We start from the raw sequence: 16,392 nt of genomic DNA, 5'->3' as shown, positions 1-16,392 counted from the left end.
ACATAAATGCGTGACAACCCTTACTACAAAACCCCACTACAATTCCTTGCTTAATTTTCTCAAAGAAGGCAAGATAACACCTGTATGCTACAGAAAAAAAAAACAGTTTTGATACAACTTTCTTCAAATAGAGTTTGTAAACCAGTATATTCTATATAGTCAATGAACAATTAAAGTTCAATCTCCCTCAATTCTGTTTTGCTTTACTTTGGATACAGATTGTGTTAAATGAGCTCAAGAGATTTTTTTTAATTCAGTATTCTGACTCTTGAAAGATTTAAGCGGTTTCAACATTTAACTATTTTTGGCAAAAATAAGGTAAAGAAAGACTAAAAAATTCATAAGATCTGTTTCACAAATTACCAGCTCAACCAGAAGAGCATATAATAAAAATGACAAAAGATTTGTTCTTATAGCTGATAAAAAATTGATGCCAAAGCATTCAAGTAAAGTTACTTTCTGTGTTCTGATTTAATGAATCATTTGAGCAGTATCTGACAGAGTGACACAGATGTAGGGCTCGTTGAAGCCTGCGCTAATATCTGCTAGTACAGCCTTTCTTGGGACAGTGAATATAGAACAATGTGTCAGACTGAAGCAATATCAAAATATATTAAGTGTAGTGCTAGGAAGGCTACAATGTTGGTCCACAACGTTCCTTGACCTGTGAATGTCTCGTAAGTACTTCCCTGCCCTAGAGGCTCAAATGACTCATCAAACCCACAACAAGAGGTAAAAGCAGCAGTTACATTTACAGAAAATTACTGTAATTCCAGATATGTACCTTGTTTTTGGAGTTATGGGAAGATTCTATTTTTAATTCAATTGAAATATTCTTGGAAAAACAAACATTTCAAATGTATACTATAAACACCAAATAAAATTTCATAAACTGTCTACCTAATGTTTGTCAAAATGCAAGCATATAAACATAGTACATCAAAACCTATCTTATGTATAGACATAAAATAATAATGTTGATAAACAAATATTACCTAAAATAAAAATATGCTTTGTGATTGTTACATCATCAAAGGCTTATTTTAAAAGCATATTTAAACCCAAAAACCAACATTTAATATATTTCAGCTTATAAATCCTTAGATGTAGTGTCTGCATTAGTTTTCTTTTGTCAGGCTTCTTTGCCCTTTTATTTTCACCTGGTAATTTGGGGAATGAAAAACTTCAAGTCTACACCAATTTTTCCACTATCACTATGGAGTCAGCCATGGTTGTTATACAGGCTGCCCTTCAAGTATTTTGTTTATCTCCATTACATTTATTCATGGGATTATTACTCTTTGAGCTTTCTTTTAAGCTCACAGGAAGTGGCAAGCATACATTCTGACAAAATCAACAGGTATTTGCTGGAAATATTCTTAATACGAAAATGAATGCAATCAACACATCTAGGGACTGGTAGGTAACAATAAAGTACATGTTTGTTTTGGAGTTTAGATACTCCTAAAGTCAGAACAAAGAACACGAATGGTGTGCAAAAAGTGGTAAATTCTGGCAGCCAATCAGATTTCAGACCCCCAAAGTCGGAATAATGAAAGGTGATATGCTTGGCTACTATATGTTACCTTACTTTTTACATTGCCCATATGTGCGTTCTCAGCCTCTATAAGCATGACATACAGTATGTACCTGTCGGTACTATGCATAACAGCAGAGCCCTGATTAGCTAAGAGTGCCAATTCTTGCCTCCCTTTCCCAGTCAGTGTAATATGTAGGAACGTGGGGAGGAATAGAAAGTATGATTTTTTTTTTAATAAATTAGGGTTGAACAGTTACTTACATAATGTTCAGACCTGACTGGTTATTTTTAATAACAAACAATGAATTTTATGCTGGGTTGGGGCACAGTATTCTCTAAAAAGTTGTAAATAAAAAATTTTCCCGCTCAACACAGCATTACTAATCACCAAACTAATGTGCAGCATAATCCAAATCCTATATCCTTATAAACGTATTATATGCAAAAAACATTATATTAAATCTGATAATAAAGTGCAAATCCATATAAGTGAATGCTTCAATTGGCACATCAATCCATTCGGTGTCCAGTCAAATGTCTCAACAAACTCATATATATAGTATGAAACCAGCTGCGAAGCCGCAACATTTCACTGACGGTTTCCCTTACTGAAAATGCGCCACTTACACTTGAAGCCGACTGAAGAATCAGCTCAGGTAGGGACATTGCTGGATCCCTGGACAGGTAAGTGTCCTTAAATTAAAAGTCAGCAGCTCCAGGATTTGCAGCTGCTGACATTTAATTTTTTGGGAGAGCCTGGAGCACCACTTTCAAAATCATTGTTCTTCATCAAAAGTGACATCCACCACATTGTGTTCACTTTAATTGCTCTCCTTAGATCAAATAGTGTATTCACACAGGTGCTTCCCTTCACTAACTATTGAACACACACTCACCAATTCCAGTTGGCTACCTCTCTCAAGCTCTGGCTATTGCCACATCAACTGTTGGTGAAGGAGTCCTGGTGGAGACCCACTGCTTTGTATCAGGGCTATTCCTTCTCAGCATATCTCAAAGGGCATACAAAGAAAACCCAACTTAGTGTGATATTGTGAAGGCACAAATATTTATTCTAAACAATGTTGCACTTACATGAAGAAAAGTAATTCCAACTTAACACGCGATCTGTCAGCTTTGCTAAAGACGCCGAGGTGCTCACACCCCTCTGGAAGCACAGCATTGGGGGCGGAGCCTGATGGCGTACGAGTTTCATGTTGGAGAGCAGAAGTGACCCATGAACAGCGTAGTCAGCTCCGCTTTCAGAGAGGTGTGAGAGCCTTGGCTTCTAAGGCTACGTTTACACTACTGTGATCAGATTTTGATCTAACTTTCAGTTCGGTTATGTAGTGCAACTCAGACGTTACTTTGAAGTGGTTTGCATATTGTATGGGGCCTGGAATCGCACCAAAGTAGTACAGCAACTTTTTCCAAAATCACTCCATGCTGAGTTGCATTGTTGTGAACAGGCACCATTGAAAAGAATGCAATTTAACTTTGTCATACGATTCTGTGCAACTCAAGTCACATCTAAAATCTCGCTAGTGGTAACGGAGCCTTAGGCAAAGCTGACAGCATTTGTGTTAAACTGGAATTTCAAGTGCAACATTGTTTTGAATACATACTTGTGCCTTTACAATATTACACACTCTGTTGGGTTTTTATATGCCTTTTGACATAAGGTATGAGAAGGAATAGCCCTGCCCCTGATACAAAGCAGCATATCTCCACCTGGACTCATTCATTAGCAGTTAATGCAGCAATAGCCAGAGCTTCTCAAAACGAGTTTTGCCTATCTTGAGACAGTTTGGCAATGGAAATTGGTGAGTTTGTGTCCAACAATTGGTGAAGGGAAGCAACTGTGTGGTTGCAGTACACTATTTGATCTAAGGAGGCAAGTAAAGTGAACACAATGTGGTGGATGTTACTTTGGATGAAGAACAATGAGTTTTAAGACTGGGTTTTCACAATTATGATTACTTTTTTCTTCCTATAAAGTTTAAACCAGTGTTAAACTCAAAACCAAAATGTCAGATATTGCAACTTAACAATCATTAGATGTTTAGATGTGGTGGCAGCATTAGTTTTCTTTTCTTAAGCTTTTCCCTCTGTTTTCATCTGGTGATCTGGCCATTAATACACCTCCTGTGCCCCCACCCTGGATGAAGGAGCACAGGGGGCACCTTTGCCAGTCTGGGGGGGGGGGGGGTGTTAGATGTACTAACATATTTAAATACACTAATAAATTGAAGCAAAACTCTAGCTAATACTTTATAGGGAGTTACATCAAACTTTTTTTTTCTTTTTGGGATAAAGGTTATTATAAATAAAAAAGGTGATAATTGTAAGTACCCCTGCTAGTGTTAAATGGTTTGCCTCATCTCTGTAACTGATCCATTCTGCTGCATAGCTTGTTCCTTTGAAAAACAACAGACTTGCTGGCAAGATCACAAGAAAATAGAGGAAAACCCCCCAAAAAAGAAAGAAAAAGAATGCAAACATCACATGAAAGAAATGGTAAGCTGCAATATAATAAATGTTTGCTTGTGGGTTTAATACCAAACAAATGATTATTCACTCATACGTATATTTGTACACTTTATTACGAGATTTGCTACATGTTCATTTTTGAATATAGGAAGTAATAACGGTATTGGATTTGGATTGCACTGCACAATCATTTGGTGATTAGTAGTGCTGTATTGAGTGGAAAAACTTTTATTCACCACTTTTTGGAGAATCTGTAAGGGGATAATAACATAGCAGCACACCAAGGGAGTTCACTTTTGACTAAATATTTTTGCAAGGATTTTTTTTGTCTGTGATAGAGCGAGGGGGGGGGGGGGATTGATCACTGTATTGGGTTGTGGCAGTGCCTTCCAGAAGTGACAAACTAGTAAACATTAAACATAGATTTCTAAAAATAATAAACAGGCAGGGTTGTATTTTAGCCTTTGTAATGAAAAAAAAAGGAACTATACTCACGCAGACAGAAGAACAATGCCAATTATAGACCATTCTGGAATAGTGTGATTAATGTTTTTGTTTGTGAATCTGAAAGACAAATGAAAAAAATATAAAACAAAATGTCCTCAAATATTATTTGGATTACCTTTAAGAAAAATAAAATTTCCAGCAAATATAAACACCCCCTCCACCTTCCCCAATCTCTAATGCCACAAATGTTTTGCTATTATGTTTTGAAATGTGCACAGCACAAAAGGATACAAGTTGCACAAGGATCAGGGGAAGACACACAGAGAACAGGAGGTGTAGGAGGACCGACAGAAATTTACACAAGGATAAAAAAATCATGCGAAAACTCGGGGGGGGGGGGGGGAATTGGAGAGAAGGAGCACATTGAAAGCCAATGAGCAGAAGTATTAAGGGAAGAAAGACATGAAAGACCAAAGGGAATATGAGGACTGGAGGAAGAAGCTCAAAGGAATACATGGGTGTCTATACAGTGTTTCACGTATCCTTCACCTAGGATTTAAACATTTTTCCAACTGAATCCAGTTAGAAAATGTGTGCATCTTGGGTGAAAGTTGTGCAACGTCTGTGAAATCATTAAAAAAAAAAAACTAAGGGGCCAGCGAGCCTTTAGCAAATTCTGCACTGCTTTCTCTCTCCCTGTATGTGAAAAAGCAATAGTGTGAATCAAGTGAGCAGCAGACCAGGATTTTGCACAACTTAAGTCTCAGTCTACAGTTTTGATAATTAACCCCTTCACGCCGAAGAGTAAAACATCTAAATGCCTAAGCACAATTTTGCAATGTTGACATGTGTTAGTAAAACCGTACATATCACAACTACTTTGTAAATCCAGGTGAATTATACCTTGTTTTTTTTCAGGACAAATTGGGATTTCATTTGGTGGTAAATGGTAATTGATATCTCCTGATTTTTTTTTTATCATCATCAAAGGAAACTGGCCCAAAATAGTAAAAACAAAAATTTTTTTTTTTTATTTAGCTGTGTGTCTCGTTACTACCATAACCTACCACCATAGAACAACCTAAAATAAATTCTCCAGCTCTTGATGATCGCAGCGATACCATATATGTGTATGATGTTTGTACCCGTAGTACAGCTTAGAAACAATAGCGCCTTTTGTTTTTGTTTTGTTTTTTTATATCTAAAACACATTGACACCAATTTTCTTTTAAATCCTGACCTTTGACCTTGACCCAAACACTTACCCTGGCACTGAACTAGATTCAGGTATTTTTTCTTTATTTTGTAATATTTATCTATCTTTTTTTTTTTTTACAAACTTTTTTTTCCCCCCCTCTAGGCGAGGAGTTAGAGAGATACAATGTATCTCTCTCCTCCATTCATGGAGAGAAAAAAAACACAAGGGGGCCAGGCTGTACAGTGACTAATCACTGTGATAGCCAGTCAGAGGCTATCACAGTGATCATGTGACCCGGAATCGGGAGTCCCGGGTCCCGATCGTTAGAATGGGACCCGGTACTCTGTGACACCACGGTCTTTGTGCTCTGAGCGTGCCATGCTGCGCACTCCCAGCAGAAAGACAGGTATGCAAATATGCGGCCCCATGGAAAAAAGCCCAGTTCTGTGAGGCCGCATATTTGTGTTACGTCGGCATCGAGGGGTTAAAGGATATCCAACCCAAAGTACAAATTACAAAATGTAATATGTTAAAGCTAACCATTCTTTAGTTGTGGTGGTTGCTTTGATTTTCATTTTTCAAGTTAACAACTTTTTCAGCAAGAATAGAAAAGTCCCGCGTTTTCCTTTTTGTTTTTGAAAAAGTAACAAGCACTAACATGAAACACAAGAATTCCATCTCTAAACGCCATGTGAGTCAAGTTATGTGGTTATATCAGGTCGCTGAGTTTCTTGAAATTCTCTGTAGACATAAAGTGTAACCAAACCACCCTATTACCATAGAAAGTGTCATATTGATCTCAGAGACAATATGTCTGCTTTTGGTTTTCCATTATTTTATTGACCACACCCCCACTTCACTGAATTCAGGTGAGGCACTAGAGATTTTCTGTATCACTTACTAGGCATTGGTGACTCATGGATCCTGCTGTCCAGAAAAGTTTTATGACCAGATAGTCTCCCCAAAGGTGGCTAAACATCCCCTGCTGCCTACAAACCCTCTAACAGCTGACACCCGAGAATTTAACTGCTAAATGGTCTAGCAACCTGCACCACCTTGAGTAGCAATTAATAGCATGTTTCCTTTATTTTAGAACTCAAAGAAGATACATGTACCAGCTGCTCTATTTTAGATTTCTGGACTTCTGTCAAAGTATCTTCAAGATCGCTCCTCTACTCTTTACCGAAGTAAGGGTCCTTTTGAAACTAATTCAAGTTGCCACGCACAGGAAAAGAGAGAGTGATTCTAAGATTTCCTCCTTTTCTTCCTGCCTTGACCAAACCAAAACAATTTAAAATATCTCAAAATGTCTTCCCTACGGCAACGAATAGAGAAAACCAGAGTGGAACTCAACTTTTTTTATTGACAAGGCAGAAAAACATTTGAGATGGATCAGGAGGAAATGTTTTTCCACTAAACCTGGTCCAACGATAGTTAATTTACTCAATGCCCATACCTGAGATGCCAACCAAGTCATTATCGTGGATAAATTTTCTTCTGTTCTGTCAGTCAGTCCTCGGACTTTTTACATAGAGACCTGGTGGATGATCTATTCCAAGACATCATGTTACCTTCTATATACAAGTCTATGATAGACGAGATAGAAGTGGAAATCACTGTCCTGACAGTCCTTAGGATTATCAAATCTTCGAAAACGCAAGAAAGCCAGAAGGTTTCTCGGCCTTATATTATAAAAAGTTGTGAGAGATGTTTGCCCCCCACATCAGACTAGCCTGTCTAAATCACATGGATTTACAGCCTTCCTCTATTTCAGCCCATATAATTATGCCCTCAAAACCTGGTAAAAAATTCTCTAGATTCACATAATTACTGACCAATCTTACTACTGAACATGATCATAAAAATCCTTGCAATTAGAGTCAATACATTTCTTCACACTCTTATCTCTAAAGATCGGGTGTGTTTTATCCCATATGGACAACCATCAGATAATATTCGCAAAGTCATCCACCTGATCCATCAATGACGAATTCCCAGCATGATTCTTAAGCTAGACATTTATAAAATATTTGACTCCCTTTCCTGGTAATAGATGCATTATGCCTAAAGTAGATAGGGCTTTCGAACCCGCTTTCTCTCTTGGCTGAAAGTTCTTTGCCACCATCTTTAGGCTACAATTCGCTATCTTTCTTGTTAGTCCAGGCTTTTCCAGAGTTACAGGAAAATTAATTCTATGAAGTTGACCATCCTGCCAAAGCTTTTATATCTATTTTGCACCCTTCCGATTTTCATCCTGTTGCACTTTTTGAGATCTTTCCAAAATTTTGTTTTGCGCTTTCACACACACAACCTCTGCAAATATTTCACAGCCACACAAATTGCTCTCTTGGTCTCCCTATATGCCTCATGACAAGCTCCCCTTTGGGTTGACCTGGAGATGCTTTGTTGTTCCATAGTCTCTCTCCCGTACCCACTACCACAGTTACCAACAAAAGCCATACCAACACCCATCAGCTCTTTAATGCTCCCCACACTCCATATTTGGGATTCCACCAAATAATTCAGCAAAGTCATTTTGCCTCTCTTTCCCCTTTTACCCTTCCTAGGCAATCCACTATTCCCTTCCGGACTAGACTCTCCTTGCCCTTTCACAAATTTCATTTTATCCACTCTTTCATAAATGGCTGCTGTGTCTATGCCTGGGCGGAAATTAGGGAAAAATAGCAGTTTTTTCGGCATACTTGCCAATAGGGAGCTCACAAACAGCATTTCCTCTTTGAGCATTTGTTATCATGCACCTCTTCCTCCTAAACTCATAAACACCTAACTCCTAAACTCATATCTATCATTTATTCACAACTGAATGATTCTACCAATACCTCTAGTCACACTTATGTCTCCAGATGGATTAAGTGATCTTCAGTGCACAAGAGATAGGGAAGACTGGTTACAGATTTGGTCAACTATGGCTATCTGCTCCATCAACTTATTCACAGTCGAATTCACATTTAAAACTCACAAGATGGTACATGGGCCCATCCCTATTAGCACACCTTAATCCATCTTCCTCCGGCACGTGCTACCGCAGCTGTTCCACCTTGGGGGACATTCTACACACATGGTGGACGTACCCCATGATTGCCCGGTTTTTTGACCAGGGTCTTGAAACTTTTGCAGGGCACTGGAACCTTTTATTAATGGCTTGGATGCTCCTAATGTCCTCCTCCCTCCCCCTTTTTTGCTTTTTTTTCTACACTACTTGATCTTTAGCTTTCATCATCACTCCCTTATCCCTCCCAGCTGTGAAGGCATCTTCTTTTATTGACTCCTTCTTTGCTTTATGTCTGCTGCTACACCTGGATTCAGTAGAACTTCTGGTCCACAAATAACTCGGTTTTTGGGTGAGATGTATATGGACAATTTGCTAATTTCTGTGTCATCCTTTATGTTTTATCTTGTACTTCAAAAATACTTCTATAAAAATTTTTTGAAAATGAAGCTCTAACGAAAGTATGAAGCGTTTTGCAATTTTTTTTTTTTTAACGGATTTTCAATGTACTGGGTGTCTTGTAAAACAATACACTGCTCAAAAAAAAAAAAAAAAAAAGGAACACTTTTTAATCAGAGTATAGCATCAGGTCAATCAAACTTCTGGAATATTGATCTGGTTAGTTAAGTAGCAGAGGAGGTTGTTAATCAGTTTCAGCTGCTTTGGTGTTGATGATATTAACAGCAGGTGCACTAGCTGGGCAACAATGAGGTGACCCCTAAAACAGGAATGGTTTTACAAGTGGAGGCTACTGACATTTTTTTCCCTACTCATCTTTTCTGACTGTTTTTCACTAGTTTTGCATTTGACTAGGGTCTGTGTCACTACTTGTAGCATGATGCGATACCTGGATCCTACAGAGTTTGCACAGGCAGTCCAACTCCTCCAGGATGGAATATCAATTCGTACCATTGTCAGGTTTGCTGTGTCTCCCAGCACAGTCTCAAGAGCATGGAAGAGATTCCAGGAGACAGGCAGTTACTCTAGGAGAGCTGGACAGGGCCGTAGAACCGTAGAAGGTCCTTAACCCATCAGCAGGACCGGTACCTGCTCTTTTGTGCAAGGAGGATCAGGATGAGTACTGCCAGAGCCTTACAAAATGATGTTATACTGCTTGTAAAATGCTGCTCTGGGGAGGCATATCCATGGAGGGATACACAGACCTCTACAGGCTAGACAATGGCACCCTGACAGCCATAACGGACCCATTGTCAGACCCTACGCTGCTGCAGTGGGTCCTGGGTTCCTCCTCCCGGCATCATATGGCGAGAGTATGCAGGCAGTTTCAGGAGGATGAAAGAATTGATACCATTGAAAGGCCCCCATGCTCGCCTCACCTAAATCCAATAGAATACTTTTGGGATATCATGTTGCGTTCCATCCGACGCCGCCAGGTTGGACCCCAGACTGTCCAGGAGCTCAGTGATGCCCTCAGGCATGAATACAAGCACGGGGGGGGGGGGGGGATTCAAACTACTGAGTACCATTTTGAGTTGCTGCAATGAACTTTCAGAAAAATGGACTAGCCTGCTGCATACTTGTTTTACTTTGTTTTTCAGAGTGTCGTTAAATTCAGTCTTCTATTGGTTGATAATTTTCATCTCCATCAAATCATGGGGCATCCTTACATTCCTAACACTTTACCCAGTCCATATCAGTATAGATATCCAGCATGATATTTTTCCTCATTGAGATCTGATGTGTTTTCAAAGTGTTCCTTTAATTTTTTGGAGCAGTGCATTTAATTTTTATAGTATATGGCACTAACTGTGTACTTGATATAATGATTAAATGTGTAATTTTTTGCTTTCTAAAACAAAGGAACGTTTAAACTGAATTACAGATTGTGACAAATATGTTAAACTATTCTAGAAAAGCTTGTGTTGGCAAGTAAACCTTCTGAATTGTGACATGGGAGTCAGGCTGCGCTCATGTGACAATGATGTACACCCACTGGAGTGTGGGTAAGCAAACGCGACAGCTCCAACGCATCTGGGGAAAGCCATTGAACATAGCTAAGAACAGGGAGTTCTGACTCAAAACAAGAAGGTATTGATTGAAGCAAGGGGAGGCGATATTCTTGTACTTAAACAGAAGAAGGTGCAGATATTTGTGTCTAATAACTTCTAGTCAAGGTTTATATTGATTGTCAAACTCCCAACACTGGTCACTGCCATTAATATGCTATTCAAAAATGATACTGACACAAGTGACTTATTGAACTGTTGTAATAGAGCCAGGCGTGCTTTTAGCAGAGGTTACTAAGCTTATTGTCAGGCATTCAAACTGCCTAAAATCAACAAAATGGAACAAGGAAGAAACATTTTAAATAACATTTTAAAAGAAGAGCTAACATTTTTCACTTAGTCTTCTGTTTCAGTTATAAATAAAGTTTTTTTTCTCCGCTTGACAAATAATCTAGAGCAGATCTACTAGCCACCAGGGCCAAATTTGCTGAGCATAGGTAAAGAATATTTGTAACATTTGTTCTATATCACTTGAAAAGTTTGGACCTGAAGCATTCTTCAATAAATGCTGGACTACATGACAGCAGGGTAATTGCTAGAGTTACAGCTGTCAGTTACACTATATTCTAAACCTGACTGTCCATTTCCTTATCTCACTCTAAACATCATGCAGAAGGACTATACATTATTACTGTAACAAATGATAAAGATTTAAGCACTTGACCTCCAGGCCTTTTTTTGACACTTTTGTTTACATGAAAAAAATCTATATTTTTTGTTATAATGTTTGGGGGTTCTAACTAATTTTCTAAGTTTTTTTAAAGCAGAGGCCCTATAGAATAAAATGGTGGGTTTTGCAATTATTTATGTCACACATTATTTCCACAGCGTTTTTTCGAAAGCATTTTTGGGGGAAAAAATACACTTTTTTAAATTTAATGCAAAAAACACAATGCATAACTCAATTTATTAAAATATAAAAGATGTCACGTTGAGTAAATAGATGTCAAACATGCACGCCTGTGCAACGGCGACAATGTTAATTTTGCTATCCGTAGTGCACGCTTAAAGCCTTTATAGATTACCACTTTAGAATACAGAGGAGGTCTAGTACTAGAATTAATGCCCATGATCTGACACTTGTGGTGATGCCTCACGTGTGGGACGATCGCTGTGTGCGCGTGGGACCGATGCGTGCCTTTGCCTTTGTGCAAGAGCATGCGGGTACTTTAATTTTTTTTTAATTACTATATATTTTTTTTTATTTTTACACTGCCACATTAATTTTTTTTTTTTTAAATCACTTTTATTGCTGTCATAATTTATGTAAACATCCCTTGTGTCAGCAATAGGTATGTGACAGGTACTCTTTATGGAGGGATCTGGGGTCTCCAAGACCCCCAAAATCCCTCCTCTACATTTAAAAGCATTCAAAACACCATGATCTGTGTTTTTCAAAGCTTTATTTTTTTTTTTTTAAAATGGCGCCATTTAGTTTTGAGTAAACCAGAAGAGATGTCAGGTCATCGCTTCTGGTTTACTACAGTGGAGAGCTGATCAAAGCTGATCCCAGCTTTGTTTGGCTGTCTGGCCAGCCAGCAGATGTGCTGGCTGGTCACTCAGGTCTCCCAGTGGGAAGTGTCCCCTCCCACAGCTTGTACATGCAATTAAGGGGCTAGTTAGCTGCTCGGATTGCTTGTACAATGTCGACTGTCGGCTCTAAAAATGGTAACAGGGTGAAGCCTGGAGCTGCAGGCATCATTCCGGTATAACCACTTGAAGTCCAGTGACATATGGGTAGGTCACTGGTCCTCAAGAGGTCAAAGTGCACATTTAGGACAGTTATCCTTTAGAAGAGTTTAACCACTTCCATACTGGGCACTTTTACCCCCTTCATGCCCAGGCCATTTTTCAGGTTTCAGCGCTCTCACACTTTGAATGACAATGGCGCGGTCATACAACATTGTACCCAAACTAAAATTTTATCATTTTCTTCACACAACCAGTTCTTTCTTTTGGTGGTATTTAATCACCACTGGGGTTTTAATTTTTTGCTAAATTAACAAAAAACAAAAATTTGGAAAAAACAAAAAACACGTTTTTCTTGGTTTCTGTTATAAAAGTTTGCAAATAAATAATTGTTCTTCATAAATTTAGGCCGAGATGTATTCTACTACGTCTTTGGTGAAAATAACCCAAATTAGGATGTATTTTTTAGTTTGTAGGAAAGTTATAGAGTTCACAAACTATGGTATAGATCTGAATATTGATCAATCCTGAAGTACTGACAGCCAATCTAATTTCTTGAGGTCCAAGAATGTCAGAACAGTACAGATATCCCCCAAATGACCACTTTTTGCAACGTAGACAGTCCGACGTACTTCATAAGAGGCATGGCGAGTTTTTTGAAGTTGTATTTTTTTTGTCATAATTTTTCGGAGAATGAAAAAATTGAAAAAAAATAATTTTCACTATTTTTTTTTTTTAACATACTGTCACCAGTGCAGTACAGCGTCATCATATAACTGGCATGGCGGTGATAAGGGACACTGGTGACAGTATGAAAAAAAATAATTTTTTTTATTTTTTTGTATTATTTTTAATTTTTTATTATTTTTTTTTTTTAAGATTTTTTTTTCATATTTCACTATGACCAAAGTAGTACAATGTTACCATAATAACATTGTACTACTTTGGGGAAGTGATCAGTATTTTTTTTTTTTTACACAATTTGCTTATAGCAAAGAATTACTTGGTATAAGCAAGCATTTACCTGAATGACATTGATTCATTCAGGGCTTTTTTTTTTTTCGTGCTTAGCTGTGATTTGGCCACGGCTAATCACATGACACAGCTGGGCTGTGATTGGCCCAGCTTGTGCATGTGATCACTGTGACCATTCACAGCTAAACACACTAGTATACAATGGATGGCATGAATGAAGCCATCCATTGTATACAACTGTCATGTGACCTGTTGTGATTGGTCACAGCAGGTCACATGGTACCGGCAACGGGGCCGGTACTCAGATCTGTCATCGGCTGTGTCCGAGGTACACGGCCGGTGACAGATCGCGCCGCTGCGTGGCTCTGCAGGCGCGCAAACAGCGCATGCCCGGGAGGACGCCATATGGCGTCCACCCGGAACGCTGAGGGATTTTGCCCGCCACCATCTGGCCATAGGCTGGGCGGGTAATGGTTAAGCTCTTATACTTGTAGCAAACCCATCAGTAAATAGGGTTGTTTAGGGTTAGCAACAAAAGGACAACAATGCCAAAGTGGCAATTTTGAAATGTTACATCACGTTTTTTGGTACTACAACAGTTTTAGGAATGCAGTATTTAAGATGACAGCCAAGATAACAGGATTTATCATTTATGCTTCACCTATACTAGCTTCAACATATTACTATGAAAATGTAGGTTGTAGTGATAACACACACTTATTGTGGCTAGATTTTCCATAAGAAGTGCAGAAGAGTAACAGTTCCATGCTCACAGTAAATCCTAAGTCTTGAGTGCCAACCAAGAAGAGCTTGTCCATGCGCCATGGAATTGATATGTATGAGAAAGCAGCAGCACTCTAATGACATCATGTTTTTCAGCTTTATTAGAAGCAGACAGTCAAGGTTGGCTCAGAGACCAGCTCCCGCTGACCAGCAATATAAGTATGCAAGCAGGTTACTATGGTGGATGACAAGGGTCCACCTGAGGTACGGAGTCTAAGAACTAACTGCTGTTCACTAGAGCTCTTGATGGTGGAGATGGGTTTTGCTAACATAGCAGATATAGCAAGAAGGGATCAAGCAGAAACATAGTTGGTAAAAAAGCCAAAAGATCAGTAAAAAGTGGTTGCAGTTTGAGATCAAGTAAAAGCATCATCGTGGAATAGGCCAAAGATTGGAGTGGCAGTGGAGAAACAGATAGCAGCAGGAGTGGGATATTGGCTGGAGAGAGCACAATAATCTGGCAAACAGCAAGGGAAAAAGGTATGGCTCAAACAGGAAGTTCATGGGAGGAGCAGAGATCAAAGTTCACATGAAATAAGGTACAAGGCAAGATCAGATAGTGAGCTGTCCATCATCTCAGGTTCCTCAGCAAGAAGAGACCTCGCCAGACACAACAGAAGCCTGTGGTCTGAAAATGCTTTCTTTATATAGATTTTCCATTACTTGGGAAAGGAAAACCATAAAAGATCCTCTCTTGTCAGAGAGAGTTGAAAAAAAAAGAAAAAAGTAAAAAAAAAAAGAAAGAAAAAGATTGCCCATAATGAGACATTTTTTACCAACAAACAGGATACTTGGTCAATAATTCCAACTTTGAAGTTTACATATCATAAGGTTGTCATTATTCTTGCTTGGACACAGAGCTGGGTTTATGTTATTATAGCTTTCAATTATGTTTTTCTTTTTTGTTAAAGGGAGACTGAACTCTGAAAGCTGTGCCACAAAAGGCAAGCAGAGAACAAAGGACTGGCCACCAGTATTGCCTGTGACTTCCCTGCAGCTGATCTTTCACCTACTACTGACTTAGCATGCCTTGATCTGCACTGTATCTCTGTGAGGGGGGAAGCCATCTTGGTAGAGGCACGGATTTGCTTCTTCACAGCACACAGAACACTGAGTGCTAGAGCAGTGAAACCACCAAATCTCATTTCACATCATCTGAGTCTAGCTGTTGGAGATATCAGTGCCTTAGTCCTCACACTGCAGATATACCGCTATGTGGATGTAGGCACCCTCACATAGCTGGAAGTGCACTGCTATTTTTCAGGAGGATTTCCAGACAAAAAGACATTTTTCAGGGCAGAATTAATTGATCACCATAACATAGATAATATTCAATTATTGGAGTTCAGTTCCACTTTAAAGGTTGTAGCTAGCTTGGCTTTTTTTCTTTATTTAAACAGTCAACATACCAATCTACATACATACTGTTACAGATTTTGTTTGCAAGACAGTCATAAAATGATGGTTTGCATTGCAGACTATACATTAGGCATCTGTTACTCTTTTTCCTATTAACTGACCGGTTCTTTGCCACATCATGCATATTAGAAAACATATGGTATAGATTACTTTATATACACTGATACCATTGCAGTCTATGACTGTACATGCCAAAAGACTTAATAAAAATCACCTGAAAAGAAGTACAGACAACACCCACATATACATGTCCTTTAATTGAGGCTGAATGATTCTTGAGAAACAATGGACCTGAACACAACATACTAAAAACATGGTCACATATTAAATAATTTTAACCACAGAAAACTGAATTTGGTGGTACCCGATGAAACAAACATGGTGTGAGCTTGCCTGCCTATTGAAAGGAAACCTGCCCTGATAATAATACACAAGTTGCCTTTGATAACCTCCTTCTGAAAATGATAGTTACTTTTGCCAACCCAATGGCATTACTACTTTTTGAGTTACTAACCTGAAACAAGTAATACTCTGGTCAGCGTTTCAGATTTTACTTGCTGCACACTTGTTTTGGGCCAATGACTCCAAAAGTACTGAATTAGATGAAAAAGCAATACAGCCAGGTAACTAGCATTTTCCAAAGGATGGTGGCCTTTGTATTTCTCTCAGCTCTCCTTTCTGCTCTACCCCTGCCACTGCCTCCCTCTGCTTTTGCTTTCAATTCAGCTTTCAAAATGAAAAACAGGCTTTAAACAGAACGTAGCTATAAAGGGTATTTGTAAACACTGTTTAGAAGTGTAATTTGCATAAACCTGGC

At 38.7% G+C, this 16,392-nt stretch overlaps 1 protein-coding gene across 1 annotated transcript in view; it reads right to left on the bottom strand.

Annotated features, from left to right (window-relative positions):
- Positions 1-16,392, bottom strand: part of RPAP2 (RNA polymerase II associated protein 2) — an 88,906-nt gene that overhangs the window by 27,818 nt on the left and 44,696 nt on the right. The window contains exon 11 of the mRNA XM_089668940.1: positions 4,523-4,591. Within this exon, the coding sequence (XP_089525066.1) occupies positions 4,523-4,591 (69 nt within the window). The remainder of the gene's footprint in view (positions 1-4,522; positions 4,592-16,392) is intronic.

The sequence above is a fragment of the Staurois parvus genome, unplaced genomic scaffold, assembly GCF_062004578.1.
Source record: "Staurois parvus isolate SC_StPar_1 unplaced genomic scaffold, SC_StPar_1.0 ptg000066l, whole genome shotgun sequence".
Classification (NCBI taxonomy): domain Eukaryota; kingdom Metazoa; phylum Chordata; class Amphibia; order Anura; family Ranidae; genus Staurois; species Staurois parvus.
The sequence above is the reverse complement of the archived record's forward strand: the minus strand, read 5'-3'. Positions and strand labels throughout refer to the sequence as shown.